The sequence below is a fragment of the Hirundo rustica genome, chromosome Z (genome assembly GCF_015227805.2).
Source record: "Hirundo rustica isolate bHirRus1 chromosome Z, bHirRus1.pri.v3, whole genome shotgun sequence".
Lineage (NCBI taxonomy): Eukaryota > Metazoa > Chordata > Aves > Passeriformes > Hirundinidae > Hirundo > Hirundo rustica.
Genome location: NC_053488.1, coordinates 45,416,991 through 45,438,041, shown reverse-complemented (window position 1 = coordinate 45,438,041; position 21,051 = coordinate 45,416,991). Strand labels below are relative to the sequence as shown.

Genomic DNA, 21,051 nt, shown 5'->3' with positions numbered 1-21,051 from the left:
AATGACAGTCTCTGAAAGCCACAATTAAAAGGACAGTGTCGAGCCTGGGATCGGCGCTGGGTGAACGCGGTAACACACTCAGTCAGTATGTCACCCCCCAGTTCACATTTCTGGCTTGGAGCAGTCTCTTTTTATACACTGGATTGCTGAGAGAAACTCAGGACTCCGAGGTTCCCTCATCCGAGGCAGCCTCATTAGATATTCATGTTCGGGTTCTGGTGTTTTGAATAGATTCTCCCGGGAAGACAATGTCTTTGATGGTTGTGTCCAGGTGCTGTGTAGAGATGTTAATGTCGGGAGGAGACAAATGAGATATCGATCTGATGTAATCTTTGGTTCTCTGGGTTCTCCATCTCCCTTTTCCGTTGTCTGTGTTTTCCTTTTAATGATTCCTGGCAGAGTTATCCTCGTGTCCCTTTCCTGTAATTCTTAGCATAATTTCTTGTGTCCCTCCTGTGTAATTTCTGGCAAAAGAAATTCCTTGTACCCCTCTCCGTGCAGCTTTCGTCTCAGTTAACCCTTAGTATACTTGATTAGAAATAAAACTTATATTTATAGGGGGTGAATTACATCTTATATCTTTTAACATGAATTAACTTTAGGACATATATCACATAGATAATAGCATATTGTTCAGAGTCAGTGCTTTCTTAAACTGAACTGCATTTTTATTAATTTAAAGAGTCCATTTCTAGTAATGCACTACTTCAAGTAAAATACTATCTTTATAAAATCTTATTGTTATAGATTAATAATGTGATGGTTGGCTCTCACAATTAAGGGATCAATATTATGTGTATGTTAAGAGAGATTTTATTAATGCATAATTATGTTATTGTGATTTGTTGTTTGCACATCCTCTGTTCTCTCCATAGTCCCCTTTCCCCTTGTATGGTTGCGAAGGGACGGCCTTGGCAGTTGGGACATGCAGAGGGAGGATGTGTCCCTGTGCCCCTTGCATGAGGCATTTGGGAGGAGGGAAGGCTTGTTACTAGGAGGTGCAGCATGGCACCTGACCTCTAATCATGTTGCAAGATAGCTGTCTCCACCAAGAGACAGTGAAGAAGAGTTGATTGACAGACCTTAAAAGTGTTACCTGACGCAACACCAAAGGTAAAAAAGGCAGAGCAGCCATTTTGTGGGTGAGCACATGGCGGTTTACTTCCATGCTCCCAGCGCTGCTCTTTCTCCTTATTCAGCTTATTCAGACTTTTGTTGTATTTTGTCAAGGTTTAATAAACCCTTGAAATCTTAAAAGCAAGCATCCTTTCTGTCGGGGTCGGGTTACCGGAGCCGCGGGAGAAATGCCTCATGCTATCATGGTCAGCAGATCTCACTTTATTAAGGTTGCTTTACATTTTTATACTTTTCATAATTAGCTCATACATATTGCAAAAGCCAAGCTCATCATTGGACATAACTAATTAACGCAAGCATTACTTAGCATCGACCTTAATAATTGCAAAACAGTTAAAGTCAGTACATCATATCTTTAGTTTTCCCATACTTGACTAATTTCACATCCGGCTTACATCCTGTTCTTCACATAAGCCTTCCTTCAAGGATAGCATATCCTTGAGGCCTAAATTCTTACTAGTTTAATCATGTCATGTCCCTTTTCTGCGAGCCACTGCTCTGATAAGCTCTCAGCACTTCCCCCGTTTTCTTTTATGGCAAACATTGACATTTTTACATTCTCTACCATTGACATCATCATGCGTTGTATACATTGGAAAATGCATGGTCCTAAAAGCAAACAAGCATTTAAAGCTGGAAGAAGTCGAAACTGCATGTCCTCTCCAGAGTTAATCACGAACTGAGTCCCAGGCAGGCTGTCAGCCTGTATCAGCAGTGGTTGGAGCGCCTTTCTTAAGCGATGAAGCCTCCTCCCTTCGGGGCTGTTCATTTATTGCAGCTCGCGTCCATCTAGCAGGAATCCAGGTGGGACCTGTTGGGGACGAAACACAAACATATCCTCGGCCCCAGTAAAGCACTTGTGCGGGGCCCTGCCATATTCCTGTTTTTGGGTCCCTATACTGGACAAAAATAGGCGGTGAGGGAGGGGACGCTGTCTGGAAGTGGGTAATAACAGGAGGGACTGTCCTATCTCCAAAAAGACACAAATGGTTTAACACAAATAAGCATCTCAATAACTTCTCTTTTGGCTCTGTAATGTCTGAGAATTTGAGCAAATAGCGTTTCAAGGTCCCGTTAGCCCTCTCTACTACGGCCTGTCCCGTGGATACATGCGGGATTCCCCGTGTGTGTTTAATATTCCAAAACTGCATGTATTGTTGTATGCGCTGGCTACAGTATGCCGACCCATTATCTGTTTTAATGTTCTGAGGTACACCCATTACTGCAATACAGCTGTTAAGGTGCTTTTCAACATGTTTGGCTTGTTCCCCTGTTTGTGCTGTAGCCCACAAATAGTGACTAAATGTATCGATGGTGACATGCACATACTTAAGCCTCCCAAAAGCAGGAACATGCGTGACATCCATTTGCCATAGTTCATTTGGAGACAATCCTTTCGGATTTACCCCTAATCCTAATCCCACCCCTCCGTTATGATGGCTGCACACAGAACATGTTCTAACAATTGCCCTAGCTTCATTAACTGAAATATTGAATTCTCGTGCTAGCCCTTTTGCATTCTGATGAAAAATATTATGGCTCTCTTTGGCTTGTAGATAAGTCTATAACGGGAAGAGTAATGGCTCCTGAGGAGCCAAGGCATCGGTACCGCGTGGCTCCTTGGATCGTGGCAAAATGTTCGCAGTCAATTGTGGCAGAGGTACAAATTGAGCAATCCTCTGACCCTTTAGAATTTTCACTGGTGGATGAGGAGTACTGGCAATAACAAAAATTTCTCCTTCGGAGTCAGCGTCTACAACTCCTGGTTCAATAAACAGGCCTAGCACTGATCCCGATGAGCGACCTAAAATAAGTCCTCCTGTAGGCTGTCCATTAACAATAATGGGGCCAAAAACTCCGGTAGAAACGACATGCGGGCTGTTGTTAAACAAGGTAACAGTTACTGCTGCTGCCAGGTCCAATCCGAGGCTGCTGGAGGTTGCTGGCACGAGCTGGTTGTCGGCAGAGCAGCTGGAGCTACTTGTGTCTTGGCGCGGCCCAACTTCGCGCTGGTTTTGCAGTTTCCCTATCCGGACCGGACACAGGCGACGCTGTTATGGGTGTTAGAGCGGCATTTCTCGCACCAGATACCAGTAGCGTTGCACTCACGACGGATATGCCCCAATTTTCCGCAGCGAAAACATTTCATTCTTCCTCCTGTATTAGAGCGCTGATGTGCCGTTGCCGCTTGGAGGGGTGCGAGGGCAGCTAAAACCTGAGTATGTGCTGAGGCGGTTTGCTCCCTAAAAGCCTGCGCTTGTTGCTGCATTCCCTCCCCTATTTTCTGTAGAGCTTCTACCATAAAAACTTGAGTGCCTAAAGGCATGGATTCAGCTTTGTCTAACAAATCTTGCACATTCCAATGACCTGGGGCTGCAGCTATAAGGGAACGGGTATTAGCATTCCCATTTTGTAAAATACATTGCTTAACTAAAGCATCCTGCATATGATCAGCAATACCTGCCTTGCTTAATGCTTCAATTATTTTATCAACAAAAGATCCTAGGGGTTCATCTCTACCTTGTTTGATTCCCATATATATGGGGGTACCACCTGGAGCTCTGATTTTGCCCATCGCTCTTCTTGCTACTGCCATAGCCTCTCTTAACTTCTCCTGTCCTAAAGCTACCTGTGCCTCGATTCGATGAAATGGTCCTTGCCCCATAAGTTCATTCATTGTAAGTCCTGTCAAGGGATCACCCTGAGGTCGCGGCAAGGCAGCACTCACGGCTGCCTCTTCTCGCCAGCGAGCCTCAAATAGTAGCCGCTGATGTGGCGTATAAATAAGTTTAGAGATCCCTCTAATGTCCGATGGCAAAAGGAGGTTGGCATTAAACAAAAACTCTAACATTTGTTTAGCAGGCTCACTCGTGACTCCGTAGCTGGCTACAGTAGCTCTAAGCTGAGAAAGCAGCTTCCAGTCAAGATTTACAAGCTCAGCTCTTTGGCCCCCTTGCGCATTAGGTTGAAAAATAACAGGAAAAGCGCAAGTATCAATCTGTTCTTGGGCAGCCGCCGCAAGCTCAGGGTCTTCCCTCTGCCACCCCTGTTGCACCAGAGCCGCCCATGCCTCTCTCCTGCCCTGTGCCATAGCCTCCGCGAGGTCCGAAAGGGCTCCGGGGAACGGCTCCGTGGCGGGGGGGTCAGGAGGTGTGGGAGACAGGGAGTCGGCATTAGAGGGCAGTGGCGGGGCCGTCGGCGGCGGCTGCGGTGGAGGCAAGTCAACAAAGGCCACTCTCGGGGGATTAGGATCAGAAGGGTGACCATAATAAATCTTATTTTTCCCCTGTGCTTCCTTATCAGCTACAACCGCCTGCTTCTCAGCCTCATATTTAAGCAGTTCATTCTGTACAATCTTCCAAAACTTGCTCATTTTCTTAGCAGATTTATCATCATCTAAAACTAATTCCCACAACTTGTCCCCATATTTACGCCATTCTGCTAATTCATGCACAGCATGAGGGTTAGCAAAGAACCCATAAGAGGCAGCATGCCTCAGGAGAGAAGGAAGATCCTTATCTAAATCAAGACCCTTCACACCCCGCCTTTTTAAAAGGGAAGTGAAGAGATCATACGCTGCTTGCCTGTCCATGCTTACCGGTACCGTCGCAACCCTCCAGGCGTCGGCAGCGCGTGTCGGCAGGGCACACCTTTATGTTCACCCCGGGTGAAAATCTCACCGTCGCAGAGGACCCGAGCCCAACGCAGCTCTGAGGAGGGAGGGGGAGAAGCCTGTTCGGGCGCCAGATGTCGGGGTCGGGTTACCGGAGCCGCGGGAGAAATGCCTCATGCTATCATGGTCAGCAGATCTCACTTTATTAAGGTTGCTTTACATTTTTATACTTTTCATAATTAGCTCATACATATTGCAAAAGCCAAGCTCATCATTGGACATAACTAATTAACGCAAGCATTACTTAGCATCGACCTTAATAATTGCAAAACAGTTAAAGTCAGTACATCATATCTTTAGTTTTCCCATACTTGACTAATTTCACATCCGGCTTACATCCTGTTCTTCACATAAGCCTTCCTTCAAGGATAGCATATCCTTGAGGCCTAAATTCTTACTAGTTTAATCATGTCATGTCCCTTTTCTGCGAGCCACTGCTCTGATAAGCTCTCAGCACCTTTCCCATGCTATCAGCAAGCGCATGAGTTAATGCAGGTGAGAGGAATGACAAGATTTGTCTTTACAAACAAGCCCTGGGTCTGCTGGTAGATAAAACCAGCACTGAGAGATAAGAGAAACTATAGGAAGGATCCTATTCCTGAATGGAATAGAAGAAATTGCCTTTACAGGTAAACTGTAGGTTTGTTTGTAAATTAACTTGAATATTGAAAGATAAAAGCAACAATGGGGAAAAAAACACAAATCCCATAAGAATTAAAAATTAGGGGGGTTATACATTAAAAGGGGAATCTCAGGTCTTAAGCATTTCAGGAAGTCTGTACCTCTCAAGTACCTCAGCCAGTGGGGAAAGAGAGAGGGAAATGCAGCCAGGAAATTAGGATAAAAAGGAGGCTGTGTCCTCCAAAAAACTGAGAGACCCCAGGGGAAATGCCCCATGGCCTCTCCCTTTATTCAAATAAAGTAAAAAGACTCCTCTGTCTCTTTTTTGCACATAAACCTCTGGTGTTCATGGATTAATTTTCCTAACACAGGTGTATCTGAAGATTTTGCAATACTTTCCTTTTATATGATCCATGTCTTTTACTAGGACACAATGTCTGTAGTCAAGTTTAATCACAGTTGCAGGTACCTGGGTGTGGAGGGAGGGAAGGGCAGCAATTCTCCATCCCCCTGACACCACCCAAGCCCCTTGGGGCATCAGCCGGGGTAGATGGTGGGAAGGTACTTGCTCCACCTTCCCACCATCTACCTAGTATCTTCAAGAGGAGAAACTGACATATTCATTTATAAGCAAACAAACAGCAATTAAAAAACACCAACAAATCACAGAATGATCAGTACACAACAGCAGTTTCTAGCAGATAATCAAGATGTGATTCACCTAACAGAAGGCAGGCATTTGTGTCTGATCATTGGCACTGGCTGACTGAGTGGTCAGGGAAGGGAAAAGAAGGAAGAAGAGGAGGATAACAAGAAAAGCATTTCTGTGCTGTAGCTCTTACAAAATGCAAAACTGGGGTAGGTCACCTCAACAGCACTTTCAAGGGGCCACTTTCCTCTTTCAACTGCAAAAACCATATCAAGAAGGCATGACCAGAGGAAGTTCTATCAATTTAGATGTTGTGAAATTGATTGTGTATTTTGCTTTTTCCATTGTGATTAATGCGGCACAATTTTTCCTTTGACTCTTCCCTCTGCCTCTCTACTTCTAAACACATTTGTACAAACAGTGTTGACACAGGCATTACCTGTGACATACATTAAAAGCAAGTAGGCCTGCTGCAAACACAAGAAAAACTTACAGAGGAAGAGCAGGCATTTCAAACTGAACCTGACTATGAATGAACTTTGCAAAAAAAACTCCAACAAATCACACAAAAACCCCACAGTGAATAACTGCAGCCATGTGGGATGATGTATTTAAAAAATGTGTAGATATGACATTTGGGAACATGGTTTAGTGGTGGGCCTGGATGTGCTGATTTAACAGCTGGACTCAATGGTTTTAGAGGTGCTTTCCAGCTTCAATGATTCTGTGATGCTGTGTGTTTACAGGATATCTCTGCACTCTACAGGCTGAACAGCAGAACCCACCCTGTCCCAGAGTGCAGCAGAGCTCAGAGAGAAACTTCCTTGGAAGTGGTGTTTGGGTCAGATCTGATCTTGTACAGTGAACCCACAGAGAAAAAAGCAGGTTTTGTTTTCTACGCAGAAAGCACTTTTTTCCCCAAATCAAGGTATAAAAATGTAGTTACAATAAATAAAAACAAGCAAACAAGGGCCACTAGTTCACATATCACAGCAAACAGCTCCCTCTTTAACCAACAGAATCAGTGAAAACAAGCTATACATAACAAATCCTTTCCACATTATTCAATGAACTAAAAACAGGAGTACAGTGAGAAGAAGGAAAACAAATACCTCTATGTACTCAAGGTAGTAATGCACAAATAGGCATAAAAGAGTGCATCAAAATATGCTGAAGTTCTGTGCTTACCCTTTGTGGCACTTAATAAATACCTAAAGATCACACAAATATCTCAAAATTTAAAATTTTTCATGTTATTTTTGCCACAGAAGTGTAAACTGTTAAGTATATAAAGACAACCTTTACACCTGACTATCTACCTGAAACTATGTTGTAAGTTTTATAAGTTGTAGTATACTATATCCCCTCTTCAAATTTAAAATAGATCTAGCAAAAGACCAAATATTGTGAGGCTTTCTGCTATAATTAAGTCTTTTTTGAAATGCAAGTGCAATAAAAAAAATCCTCAGCACAAGGTAAGTCACATTTCTGACAATGCAGGGCTTCTTATCTTACTCATTTCAATGTATTTCAATGCTTTAAAATAACATTAATAGAATATTAACATTAACTCGAAGACAATCTTCTTGACACAGTACATTTTTATTTCCCAACAAAGTTTCTTCGTTTGTGCTTTCCTGAGGATTCTGTTGTCTGTCCAAGACCTACTCTATGTCTTCTGAGTGGCTTTGTTTTTCCATAGATAATTCACCACCATTTTTGTACTTGTCAGCAAAATAATCAGAGTCAAAATTCACAGACAAATCTGGAGGACTCACATAAACATTTCCATTGTCTGTTGTGATCTTATGAATCCTTTGTTTGACTCCTTTTGATTGCCACTTTGGTGTTGGTGATGGCTCCAGAGGATTTATTCCTTCATACAATCCTTCTCCTGTTTCCAAGGTAATTTTAAACTTATGCCAAGGACAAACAATACATGCTTGTCCATCGATATCCTGCAGGAAGAAAAAAAGAAGTTAGCAAGTCATCTTCTAGGACAAAAGGTATATTTAGTAATTTGGTTGTATGGCTGTCTGCTGTTATATGTATATGACTGGTTTTGGGGTATTTTTCAATATAATGTTCAGATAAAAGCATAAGAAAAAATCCATTAGAGTTTTCATATGGCTCTATACCTCTGTATTATGCTTATTTTGCTTACATACCTCTATTTCTCCTTGACATAAAGGGCCTCCTTCATCTGAAACATGGCAAAACACCATATTAATTTATGCAGCAGATTTTATGCTTAATTCTAACAACACTGAGATCACACAGGCAAATATCTTACGGTAGCAGCGAGAGTCCAGAGCGTGAAATTTTCCCTTATGGTAGAAAACAACAATTTCTCTGCCATTGATTTTGGCTGTTAATCTTTGGGACTTCTTTATATCCTCTTCTTTGCCAACAAATATAAAACCAGCTGGCTCTATTTCACCTCCTGTGCTTGAGCTGTGCAAATCCACATCCTTAAAACACACATACAAATAAGTGAAAATGTCACTTATAAAGCAATTCACATTTGGATTTCATGTGGGGCAAGGGAGAAAAATTTCAACAAAAGACTATCTACGTGCAGAGGCGGAAAAGCATGAGAGCTTGATGATTATGTTCAGTTAGTGTGATCACTAACAGAACTAACAGGACAAAGAAAAACAGCTGTTGTAAACCTGATACCTGAGGCTGAGGCAAGATAAACTCTCAATCACTATTCATTTACTCTGCACATAAACCACCTTCACCCTTCAAAACCCATGTGCAAGCAAATATAAGGATGGCAAATGTAAAATACTATAAAGTTCAGGTATTCAATGGGTAGCATTTACATGTAAATTTAATACTCTTTACATAATATTGTGGCTAGAAATATAAAGTGATTTAAGTTAATAAAAAATTATTCTGCAAAGGAAAGAAAACATTATTTATTGAGAAGCTGTGTTGAACCTGATATTTTTAGCGAATGAGCCTGCCTTTCCTTCCCGCCTCTTACATATTCGAAATATGTAACAGACTCTCCCTCTGCCAAGAGAGAATATAAGCAGTTTTATGACAAAGGCAACATTCCCATTACATTTACTTACAATTAGCTACTGTGTTCCAGCTTCCCAAATTCCTAATACAACCTCACTTCCTCAGAACAATAAGGCTAAACCAGGTCTTTATAAACACAGAAAGGGGAACCGTGGATGGAGGGTGGTTGTCTCTCTGGCTGCAGGGGGGTGCAGAGCCACAGAGAGCTGCACTCTACCTTTGGTCGACACCAAATTGCAATAGAAATGAGAAAGCAGAAGAAGAAATGAAGGCCAAAGATGATGAGGTCCAGCATCGCCTCTCTTCACAGTGTCTATCACCACTGCCCTGCCGGGTTCCCATATGTCACAAGGTGCTTCACAGCCCCTCTTTAAGTGTAAGCAGGAGGCAATGGGGCCAGGCCCTATAGCACCCTATGGCAGGACTGCAGAGGCTCACCCGTCAGAAACCAGCTCTGTCAGGGCTGATAAGAATGAGGAACATGCTGGGGCTGGCTTGATAAGAGAAGAGCAGAGCTTCCAGTTCCCTGTGCTGCTGTCGTCACTGTGAGCCCATGCTACTCCTGCCTACTCCCAAAACCCTGCCCAGAGCTACAGTGACGGGTCCTCAGGATCAGCAACTGCAGGTTTCCTCATAAACCCCTGCTCTGGGAAGACAGGTTTAAGGACAGCGTGGCATTTCCAAGAGCAGTTGTTCCAAGATCTGCACATGATCAACTGCTAAGACCAATTCCCTGCTTTCCAGTTCAAAGAACTACCACCCAGTATTACTCAGAAAGTAAAATGACACTGCCAGACTCACAGGAATATCCAGTAAGGCATTCACATTTGGCTTTTTCAGGAGATAAGCAAATTAACCACAGGAACCAGAGTAGGAAATCCCCAATTTTTACTATCAGCTTTTGGCTGACTCTTCCTATAAACTTCACAAATTGGCAAAGATACTAAAATGCAGAAGCCTGTAGTTAAAATGTCTCGTATTAAGACACCTCTAAAAAAATCTTGTGTATATAAATACATTCATCTGTAGAAACAGAAACACATACATATACGTTTTTGTATACATACATATATGTGTGTATCTCCCAACCAACATTAGAGTACACCTGCCACCTAACCTCCAGATCATTTAGCGATAACTTCTTAGCTCAGCTTGGATTTAGCACACATAAATTATCCAGGCTCCCATTCTGAAAACCTGATTGAGACCATCAGCACATCGTGGACCCTAAGTGGTTTAAATTGCACAAGCAATCAGTAGCCAACAGGTTTCTTTCACAGGTGATACACACTTATCTACAAACAAATGTAGACTGAGGACTACATTGACACGTCAGGGGCCTCCAAATGAAAATCTTTAAGGCAACTTTCTTCCCTCAGATAAGAGGAAACGGGTCACATCACCCCCACACAGATCCCAAGACAGAATCCAGAGCTACCCGAGCACCTCCAAGTCGTGGAAGTAAACACAGTTCAGTGAGTAAGGGGAAAAGTTATTTCCAGCCTTATATATAGTAAGTTAGCCTTCTAACAGTTTTTTTTTTTTTTTTCCTGATATTTTCTTAAGAGTCTGGCTGCTTTGATATTTTCTGAGTCACTGCAGACAGCGCAGATGGAATTGTCCCTGCTGCCAAGTGCCGCCTGATGGGAACGACAAAGAGGTTTTTGAGCAGCGTAAGAGTTCCTTCTCCAGCTGGAAACAGAGCTGGATTTGTGAATTCTGGCAATTCATTGCTGTACCCTGCTCTGAATATTTTCTCTCCATTTTGGGTAAAAGGCAAAATACCTCTGCCACAGGGGCAGTGGAGGATCTCCCGCCGCTCTCCCCCGCTCTGCTTCGGGCGACGTTCCGCCGTGGGTGTGAGGAGAGCGGCGGCGATATTTCGAGGAGGATGATCCGCCGGGGCAGGGCAGACCATATATGTACATGAGTGTGAATATATAAATATATAAATACACCCAAGCCTCCACGGAGGCTCGGGGAGGGTCAACAGAGCGGCGGCTACACCGCTGCAGTTGGGGAGGGAGAGATGTAGGAGGCTTCTTTATCACTTCTCCTCAACCCGCATCTTCAGCCGAACTGCCCCCGGCATTCCCCCGGGGCGGAGGGCGCACGCCGTCCTGCTGCTGGCGTCCTTATTTTTATCTTAGCTCTCACTCTTGGCTGAACTTGGGGAAGATTTTATATTTTATATTTTATTTTATTTTTGCTCTGTGTTTCGATGTCAAACTTACAGAACTGGGTAAGCTCAGCAGGATAGCGGTTGCTACACAAATTGCCTGGATGTTAGTCCCATTCAGAACCCGAGCTTTTGTTATCGTTGCAAAGCCTTACTAGTATTTTGATCGTATTTTTGAGTTCTGGGGTCCCTCATTACCTCATTCGGAAATAAAATTGGCCAGTCCAGCAATTTTTTGGTTTGGTTTGTTTTTTTTTGTTCTGTTGTTGTTGGGGGTTTTTGGTGGTTGCTGTTGTTTAAACTCACTAGAAGAGTGTGTATGTGACCATTAAGTTTCAAGCAGACGGGCACGATTCTTGCATTAGTTAATTAATGAGCTGCACAGGCTGAGTGGGGGACTGTAACAGGCACACTGAAATGGAATGTATATATCTAAAACCTGCTCTGTTTCTGGCAAAAGGCTTCTAAAACATTATTATAGTTATTCCTGCCTGGCATGTTTTAAGGCCAATGAAGGAATATTGCTCTGAGACTGTATCCTCCTCATTTAGCTCTGTTGCTGTTCATGAAATTTTCACTACTTAATCAGATCATGGTTTTCCCTGTCATTTTGACATAAAGCCAAACCTATAGTTTTCTGTGATGTGAGAGCTCTGTTTGTGTGAGCTGGCAAGAGCAACCTGCAATGTTTACAGCTGGTAGCATATGTGTTATCAAAACCCTCAGTATGTTGATGACAGTTCATTTGTAGGAAAACAATTGACAAACCAAAGCAGATGATATCGAAAGCTTGGTAGCTACTTTTTAAGTAATAATGGTGAAGCCTAAACCACCCACCGTAGACTGAAAGGAACTGTAAATCACATTCCTAAGGCACCTGTGGCAGCCCCTCAGTCTCGTGCAGGATCACATCTACTTTTAGCCATTCCTGATAAACATTTTGAACTTAATCAATTCCAGTGGCAGAGTTTAGATAGCTTGGCAGGCTGTTTTCATGTTTAAACACTTTGAGTTCTCCACCTTTTTTCCTTCAAATTGCTCATCAGAACAGGTCGTCCTGAAAACCAATTTTTTTTTTTTTTTCCCCTGCTCTGGGTGGCAGCATTTTCCACACTGTGAAACCTTAGTCATTGCAGAGGACTCCTCAAGGTTTCTCTGACAGCTGATACCTAACACAATTCACTGGTAACTTATTTATATTATTTTCCTCCAAATCTCATCTGTTTATGATCTTTCTTAAAAGGTAAAGTCACAAAGTAGAGTCAATATTCTGAGCATTCACTGCAGTTAATAAAACAGTTGCCTCTTGTGTCTTACAAGCAGCACTCTTTTAAATCATATTCCCACATCACATCATGTGGTTGACTAATTCTGTTTCAATTTTTCTAAAATTTCCAGGTATATTGCACTTTTTTTGAACTGCAAAAATGCAGCCTAGACAGTTTTTTTGTTCACCATTTTAGTGTTTTTCGCTCTCCTTTTTATTTTGATTTCAAACTAGTCCATGATTATTTTACCAGATTGATTTCAGATTTTTTTTTCCAGCTAATCAAGACTTCTTTGGATTTTAGCCTATCCTCAGGAGCACTGGTAGCTCTCCCAGGGTGCATTTTCTCATCTTAACAAGAAAGTGTTAAGTGCACACTTCTGCATTCAATTTCTTCCCCCCAAAAATACCAAACAACACTACATTGAATTCTTGCAGACCAATTATATTATTTGGGGAAAAAGTACAAAATGAAAACCAAGAGTTTTAAAACTCATTATGTAAATATTTGATATAAATATTTGGAAAACAAAGCTATTCATATTTTATATCCTATTTTCAACTGGATAACTGGTTCAAAATATTTAAGAAGAGACAAGATTTTTAGAAAATCAAAACAAAAAAATATAGGATTTTTCACTGGCTTTCACTGCCAGAAAGGTAGTTTTATCTCCTGCTCCATGTCCTCTCCAGAAACTGCAGTTTACACAGAACAGTTTTGAAAGAGCAAGTTTTGTAGTCTGTATTGTAAAGAATTATTTCCTGAGCAGTAGCTTGAAAGATCACAGATAAACTTGCAACAGTGATTTAATCTAATGTTCAATAAAACTCATCCCCTACATGTTTTATCACAGGTCACTTCAAAAATTTATTATTAACATTACTTTCTCTTTGTGTTTAGATTATTTAATGTCAGTCTTACTTCTCTGACTATCTGTTTCATAATGAGTGCCTGCATATCCAAGGAGGTAAGAACTATATTCATTATTATATCTTCTTATTATATTATTACATATTATCATGCCTGCCCAGATAAGTGGTACATTTTCTATATGGAATCTTTATCACATTTCTTCCACATGACCCTTCATAATGGAAGTTTCTCTGATAAGATAATGAACCTGCCATCCTTTCAGGTGTAATATTATTCCTGGATGTATTTGCACTCTCATTTCTATAGTAAACTGTTAGGCATAACTGCTAGCAAAGATTATTTGTATCTAAACCTCCTTTTTATAACAACAAATAATTCTGTATCTTATAATTCCCTGTAGTTTTGTTGATGACAGTAACAGTACTAAGGAAATTGTTTTTGTAGGAGGCTAAATATCTTACAGAGCTGAAAAAATATCATGTGTCACGAGAAAAAAAATACATTCACAATATTCCTTCTAAATTCTGTACCAGCGAGGGAGCACGCAAATGCCAGGGAACCCTGGTTTCCAATCCTAGAGGGTTGGAGACTCTCCTCTGTGCCACAGAAGGCAGAGCCCAAAGCCTTCAGCCCAGATTAGTGTACAGTCACCAAGGAGATGCACAGGTCTGGCTTCCAATGAATTAAATGTCAAATACAAGGATGCAACATAGGTAAAGCTGTTATCATCACTTTTGTGTCATTTTTAGCATAACTATTAACAGTGGTTTCAACATCAGCAATACAGAACAGCAGAAGGCCTGACACTACATTCAGGGTGAAGGACTTCTGGCAGTAGCCACCTTATATATAATCAGTGGAATTTTCTCTTTCTTGTGCTGGCTTGAAAGCAAAACCAATGAGAGATTCCAAGTTAGAAAACCAATTTAATAGGAGGGGAAAAAAAAAAAAAAAAAAAGTAAAATAAAATAAATGCAATAGTACAAAGATCACTGACAGAGTCAGAATACAACCTGATACCCTATGGTGGTGGTAGCAGTCCAGATGGAGTGGTCTTGTTGAAGCAGTGATCCCATAGAAAGGTCTGGTAGCTCTTGTCCTTTGGGAATCCAGTGGGTAAGGCTGCCTGTGCTGTTCCAAATCCCAGATTATATCCAGGTGGGAATGCTTGGCTCCTCCCCCTGGTCAGAGCATCACACAATGGGCTGATATCATTCTATGAGTCATGCAATGGGTCCTTGATTGCCCATTAAACAAAGATAGTTCCCGGTGGGAGTTACCTATGAGTCATGAGGCAAGGCACTGATGGCCCATTAACAGAAGATAATCCAGAGGAAGGCAGCAAGGGAAACACTGCCCAACCCAGTTTCAACAGCTCCTGTAGATGGTGATAGAATACATACTTTGGGCACATCTTACATTGCAACCTAAAACATTCCTGTGACTACATTCTCATAGAAGCCCTAAGTTCCTGTTAGAATATCTTTTTTTCCCTTCCTTTTAAAATTCTTTTTTCCCAGCATAAAATGCAGAAACATAATTAAGTGTCTTTAAATTATTTAATCATTCTAACATTTCTGAAAAAAACCCTGGCTTTTAATTCAAGAACTTCATATTAGACTGCAAGGAAGTTGTCTTTCAAATCAAGAAATAAAAATGTTCTAAATTACGACCAACTTGCATTATTATTTTTATGTACGAAGTCCCTACTGCAAACTAGGAAGAATTCTGAATGCCCAATTAACACTTCCTTCTAAACTGTCAATAATACGCTGCTAAGGAAGACTTAAAGAGTAACCTTACTGTTACTTAATCTATGCACAACAGTATGTCATACATGCCCTAAAATTTTTCTCTCCTTCCAGCTCTGCTTTGCCAGACTGTCCAATCCACAACTATTTCCATAATTTCAATCAACACTTGGTTCTCTTGTTAGATCTTTAGTTAGCTCCTTAGTTCCTCTTGTACACGAGTCATGTAAAACATTCTATGTTTTACTGCTGTTATTGTGCCTCTGATTTCTTCTTGTGATCAATTTTCAGAGTGCTCTGACTTCATCTTGTAAATGATTCAAAAGCTATCCAGTTATTTGTCTTATAGCCTGGGTAAGCAACATCTATATGACTTTTTCCCAGGCATTTTTTTCTTTCCCTCCCACCCTCCCACCAAAGACCAGTGAATCAGTATTTTCTTTAAAAAAAAGTCAGAACACCAAACATAGCATCTGTCCTTGTACATATGGCATAATAAAATGCTTTCTGTTTTCTCATTTCTTGCTCTGAGAACTCTCCTATGTAACTCTTGGTGTACAATGAGTAATAATGTACTGGGGTGCACCTCTGAAATCACACAGGCATTTTAATAGCTTCATAAGTTACATAAAGGTAAGAAAAAATTACAATACTTTAGCAACTAAAATTAACATTAAAACAAACAAACAAACAAAACTAAATAAAAAAGCAGATGTAATTTAAATTTTTTTACCATGAATTTATTGTTTTTTGTCTGTGGTCCAAGAAACACCTGATGTGCTAATCTGTTACAGAGCACTGTTACCTCCTCCATGTTCTTACTCTTCTTCCACAAATATCAAGCTGTTCCAAAAGAAGCCTGCAAAAATCAGCTGGAAACAAAATGCAGGAGCTAGAAATATGTGTTTTATCTGCTCATATCTTTTTTTAAGAAAGGTACTGAAGAACAATCTCCTAGAATTTTACTCTACAGAAAGTACAGAAACACTGGCATAACATCTCATTAATTGTAGCATAACTATAAACCATAAAGATTGGGCACTATGTGAGACTACAGAACCATATGGAAATTCACTTAGTCTGGAAAGGTCTTCAGGACAGAGCATGACAGATCTTGACACCTTGATAAAAAGAATTCAGTACATGGGACCAGTTTTATAGTACTCTGCTCTTAGTTTTTACTGGTGTCAATCCATTTAGTTACAAAGTTTAGTTACAAATAAGTGTAAGAAAATCCTGTTGTTTTTCTGTGGTAATTCAGGGCTATGAAAGCCACATGCCCTGGCAAAGTGCCAGCTTGTGTAATATGCAAAGGATCATCTGCTCAACAACACAAGGTTTCACAAGCATATTGTGTTGGTACTCTGTTCTGTATTACCTCCCCAACAGACTTACAATTTAAATCCAATTCTTCATCAATGCACTCAAAGGAGTGATTGACCTTTGTCATTTTCAAAACAGTTACACTCCAAAAGAATCAGCAAAGGGTGAGTAAATGGTGGCATTCATCCGTAAATTGTGGTTCACATACAGGGAATGTATAAGTAGTGATGGAAAGGACTTCAGCAATGTATGGAGTTTATGTATTCTAACTGGATTAAGGATGACAAAAATTTAACAAATATGTTATAACTGTGTCTATGACTAGAAAAAAAAAGGAAGCCCTGTTTCCAAGAAACATCTAACCTAGCAATTAGCGCCTAGAAAGTTTTCCTTCATGTCCAAGCTAGACTTTGCTTTTTGCAAATGTTTTCTCCCCATGCTCTCCTTATCCCCCAAAACTTCTCACCATTCCAAGAGGAAAAGAACCACAACCCTATTACAATGACATTCACATTTCTCAGCCTTCATTTGTATATCCTTGTTTCCAAGTATTTCTGGTTTTATTGTACACAGAGATTTTACAGTTCTGTAATAGAAAAGGCCATGAATTGCATAAATTCAATAAGTTTTTGTTTTGTTTTGAATAAACATAATTTATTTTCAAACCTAATATTCCATTCTTCAGCAGCAGAGAATGCTGATGCCTTTAAGAAGTGAAAACTGTTGTAAGCCATTTATATTTTTATGGTAGATAACGGCACCTGGAGACACAACATGAAACACAATAAAGAAACATCTACTTCTTTTGGAATTTACTCCTTAGTAAGTATTATTTGATAGTTTTCCATATATCAAAGGTTTTCTGAACTCTGAAAACACTGAAAAACTACCACAGCACAGAAGAGGTTTACAGAAAAGAGAGATTTCTATTGTGTCTCACTACTTCATATTCAAAGTTCATATATACACAATACACCTCAGACAGAATTATTTCATAAAGTATAACTTACAACAAGCATCATGCAGGCTGTTTTAAACAATGAACTTCAGATCAGTACTGTAATTAAAAAAAAAACAAAAAAACAAAAAACAAAAAACAAAAAAAAAAAAAAAACCACCCAGATAAGTATAGGAACAATTCCCTTCTGTTTAATATCAGCAAAAAGCCTTCCAAAGCAAAAGGTAACTGTGGGGCTTTAGGAGAACTTGAGGACACAGCATACAGGTAAAGAGGTGACATTTGAGCACAGACCTCTGGTCCACATCTGCTTCTTCCCAGCTTCACCATCTCTGTCTCTTCTCTGCTGATACTTCCACATGTCCTTTCTAACTCCACCTTTGTCCTGAAGTAGAGATGTACTAAATATTGGAAGCATCCTGCCATCCCTGCTCAAAGAAAGCATTTTGGCAGAAAGATTCTCCATGTGGAACTTCACAAAGTGACCATCCTCTGGAGGAAGTGGAGAGGGAAGTGCGGACCTCTTCTCCCGGGGATTCATGACAGGACACATGGAAATGACTCAGAGCTGTGTTAGGGGAGGTTCAGACTTGACAGGAGGAGGAAGCATTTCTTTACCTCCTCTCCTCTCCTCTCCTCTCCTCTCCTCTCCTCTCCTCTCCTCTCCTCTCCTCTCCTCTCCTCTCCTCTCCTCTCCTCTCCTCTCCTCTCCTCTCCTCTCCTCTCCTCTCCTCTCCTCTCCTCTCCTCTCCTCTCCTCTCCTCTCCTCTCCTCTCCTCTCCTCTCCTCTCCTCTCCTCTCCTCTCCTCTCCTCTCCTCTCCTCTCCTCTCCTCTCCTCTCCTCTCCTCTCCTCTCCTTCTTCTGTCTCTTTCTTTTCACTCTCTTGCTTTATATCAAATCTTGCAGTGAATTTCTCAGGAACAAGAAAACTGATAATGAATATACAGAGATTTGAATAATCAGCCAGTTCCAAGAAAAATATTGTAAGAAGGAATCATTATACTGTAGTGTTATCTGAATTCTCATTTCCAATTTCAAAGAACAGATTTTACTCTAATGTACTATGGAGACTAAGTCTATATGAATTTGTGCTTTGAACACATATTTTCAGAAATATGGTGTTATGTCACAGATACATACACACACTTATTCAACAGATCAGGTATTACATAAAGGTCAGACCATTTTATATTTCTATTTAATATATTTTTACTGAAAATTGTTTTCAGTCTTCACTTTTCATCTGTATTTTCCAGTGACAAAGATGTTGTGGCTTGAAGAAATGACTAATGTGAAAAATTTATGGAAGAATAATACACAAGTATAAAAATAACAGAATAACAGGGAATGTGAGCAGAATTGAATTCTGAGACTTCACATAACATTCCTATATTTTGGAATACTGATGCATTTTCTTATCTATATCTTTTACTGCACAAAGGCAAAAGTATTTCTGTATCTACACCATTCACTGCTGTAAGGTTTCTTTTGCTATTGACTCTCATGGGTTTGAGTTGAGATCAAGATGAACAGTACTTCAAAGCATTTGTTATTGAAAAACAAACTATCTTATTTCTTTTTATTTACTAATCTCTTTAAATGGCTAATAGGGGTCTTTCATCAGATAATATATAGAGGTTTGAGTGTGTCTGATTTTTGCAATTTTCAGCTTGCAATATTCAGATAAGTTTTTCTGCACTCTCTTTGTCAAGAAATGTGTGACTGACACTGATACAGCAGCCCACACATATCTGTAGTTAACTGAGAAGGTGGCAGGCTGTTGAGACAGAAGATTTCTTATAAAGAAGCTATGTAAAATTCTTAATCCTTCCTGCAGAGGTCGGTTGGAGTTTTGCATTTGATTTTGTGGAATCCAAATTGGTCCCCAGTTGAATAGAAAACAATCACTCACTGTATAGTGAGAATTTATATCCTGCAAAGAAGTATACATTATTAAAAGGGACTGACATAAGGATCACTGAGCAATTTTAGTAGCCTACAGATCATTACATTTATTACTCCATTTTTTTTCCTTTTATGCAAGAAAAACTCACAGTGAGTTCAGTAAGAGTTTTTCTTACTTAAAGAGTACAGCACTGAGTACTTAGTTGAGAATGAAAGCAACATTAATGCCTTCCATATGTTATTGCATAAACCTCAATCATATGTTTTTGATTTTAAATTTTATAAAACAGAAAACAAAAATATTTTCTGTAACTTTTGGTGAGAAGCAGAAATGCTCTAAAGATCACGGATGAGAACAATTAGATTTTAGTTAGATATGCACTAATTGTTTGAACTCTGGAAATAATTTCTACAAAATAATCTCATTATTTTTGTTCAGTCTATCTGTCTTACATACGGTTTCCATTCTCTTGTCTTCACTATTATTATTTCTAAAAACCCTCTGGGGGTATTATGTCAGCACTTCTTGACCTCATGTGGTGAAGCTTTCAATGTTGAATTAAGCATTTTTCTGATATAACCATATCAATCTGATACACAGATCTTCCCTACAACACCCTTGATCATGTAGTGAGATGAAAATAAATAGGAAAATGTTGTAACTGAAGTGCACCAAGAATGTGGGAGCTTACAAACAGATTTAAACTTGTTCATATCATTCAACATATGAATATTGTTCTGCTCCTATTTTTATTCAGAAAGCCTTAAGCAGAGACAAAATTCCCTATCTAAAGATAAGAAATTACAAACACAGCAAGACAAAAATTCAAAAGAAAAATAAAATATATTGCCACTGAATGTGTAAATAATATTTGCAGCATTCTTAGGTACCAAAAATAGTAAAAGAGTAAATAAAACCCATACCAGATTATAATATAAACTACTCCTGTAAGGACATTTGTCTAAAGTGGGGGCTTCTACTTTGATCTTGGTATCCAGAATTTGAAATTACATACACTCTCTAGTTTAAATTTCTCTCCATGACCATTATTTGGGCTCCTCTGCCAGATAGTTGTAGCCAGACAGTATGCATTTTTTGCCAGCTGCAATTTTTGTATTTACTGTACTCAAAATTTAGTTTGTAATTTACTTGGATGTGAACCATGTAAAATAAAGTAAGCCTTAGATCAAAATACAATCAGATCATCTTTTTCTTGACATTCATTTGTTGAACTGTGCAGTTTTATTCTGTTACTAATGAAGTGAGGAAGAAAGTATGAATATTGTAGTCTTCTAATGAGCTGTGTTTATACCAGACTAGCAGTTTTCAAGCAAACATGCTGTGGCTGGAGAACTAGGTCAGTAGGTCAGAAATTACCCTTTTTTACAGAAAAAAGACCGACACTGACTGACAGTCCTGTAAAATTTAGTAGCATGTGTTGAAGCACATACATATAAAACTTGCAAAAAATGTAAGTTACATTTTTAGGAGCATTGAGGAAGATAAGTCAGTAGGACGAGAGGAATAAGAAATCATAATATCATAATTTTATAATTTTGTAATTTTATAATTTTATAATTTTATAATTTTATATTTTTATATTTATATTAGAGGCAGATATAAATATAAAAATATATATTATATTATTGAATAATAAATATTTATATAATTGAAAATAG

At 39.7% G+C, this 21,051-nt stretch overlaps 1 protein-coding gene across 2 annotated transcripts; it reads right to left on the bottom strand.

The window, feature by feature from the left end:
* Positions 1 to 1,331: 1,331 nt before the first annotated feature.
* On the bottom strand, positions 1,332 to 9,499 carry RFESD (Rieske Fe-S domain containing). Of its 2 annotated transcripts, XR_009208634.1 has the most exons (5): positions 9,331 to 9,499; positions 8,374 to 8,551; positions 8,249 to 8,283; positions 4,736 to 8,038; positions 1,332 to 1,948 (listed from the first exon to the last, which is right to left on the bottom strand). XR_009208634.1 is itself a non-coding variant. In XM_040091225.2 (4 exons), the coding sequence occupies exons 1-4, from the start codon at positions 9,406 to 9,408 to the stop codon at positions 7,745 to 7,747; spliced, it is 585 nt and encodes a 194-aa protein (XP_039947159.1). In that variant the 5' UTR covers positions 9,409 to 9,499; the 3' UTR covers positions 4,554 to 7,744. The 2 variants fall into 2 exon arrangements, 1 of the variants encoding a protein (XP_039947159.1); XM_040091225.2 differs by lacking the exon at positions 1,332 to 1,948 and having other exon boundaries at positions 4,554 to 8,038.
* Between the last annotated feature and the right edge of the window lie 11,552 nt (positions 9,500 to 21,051).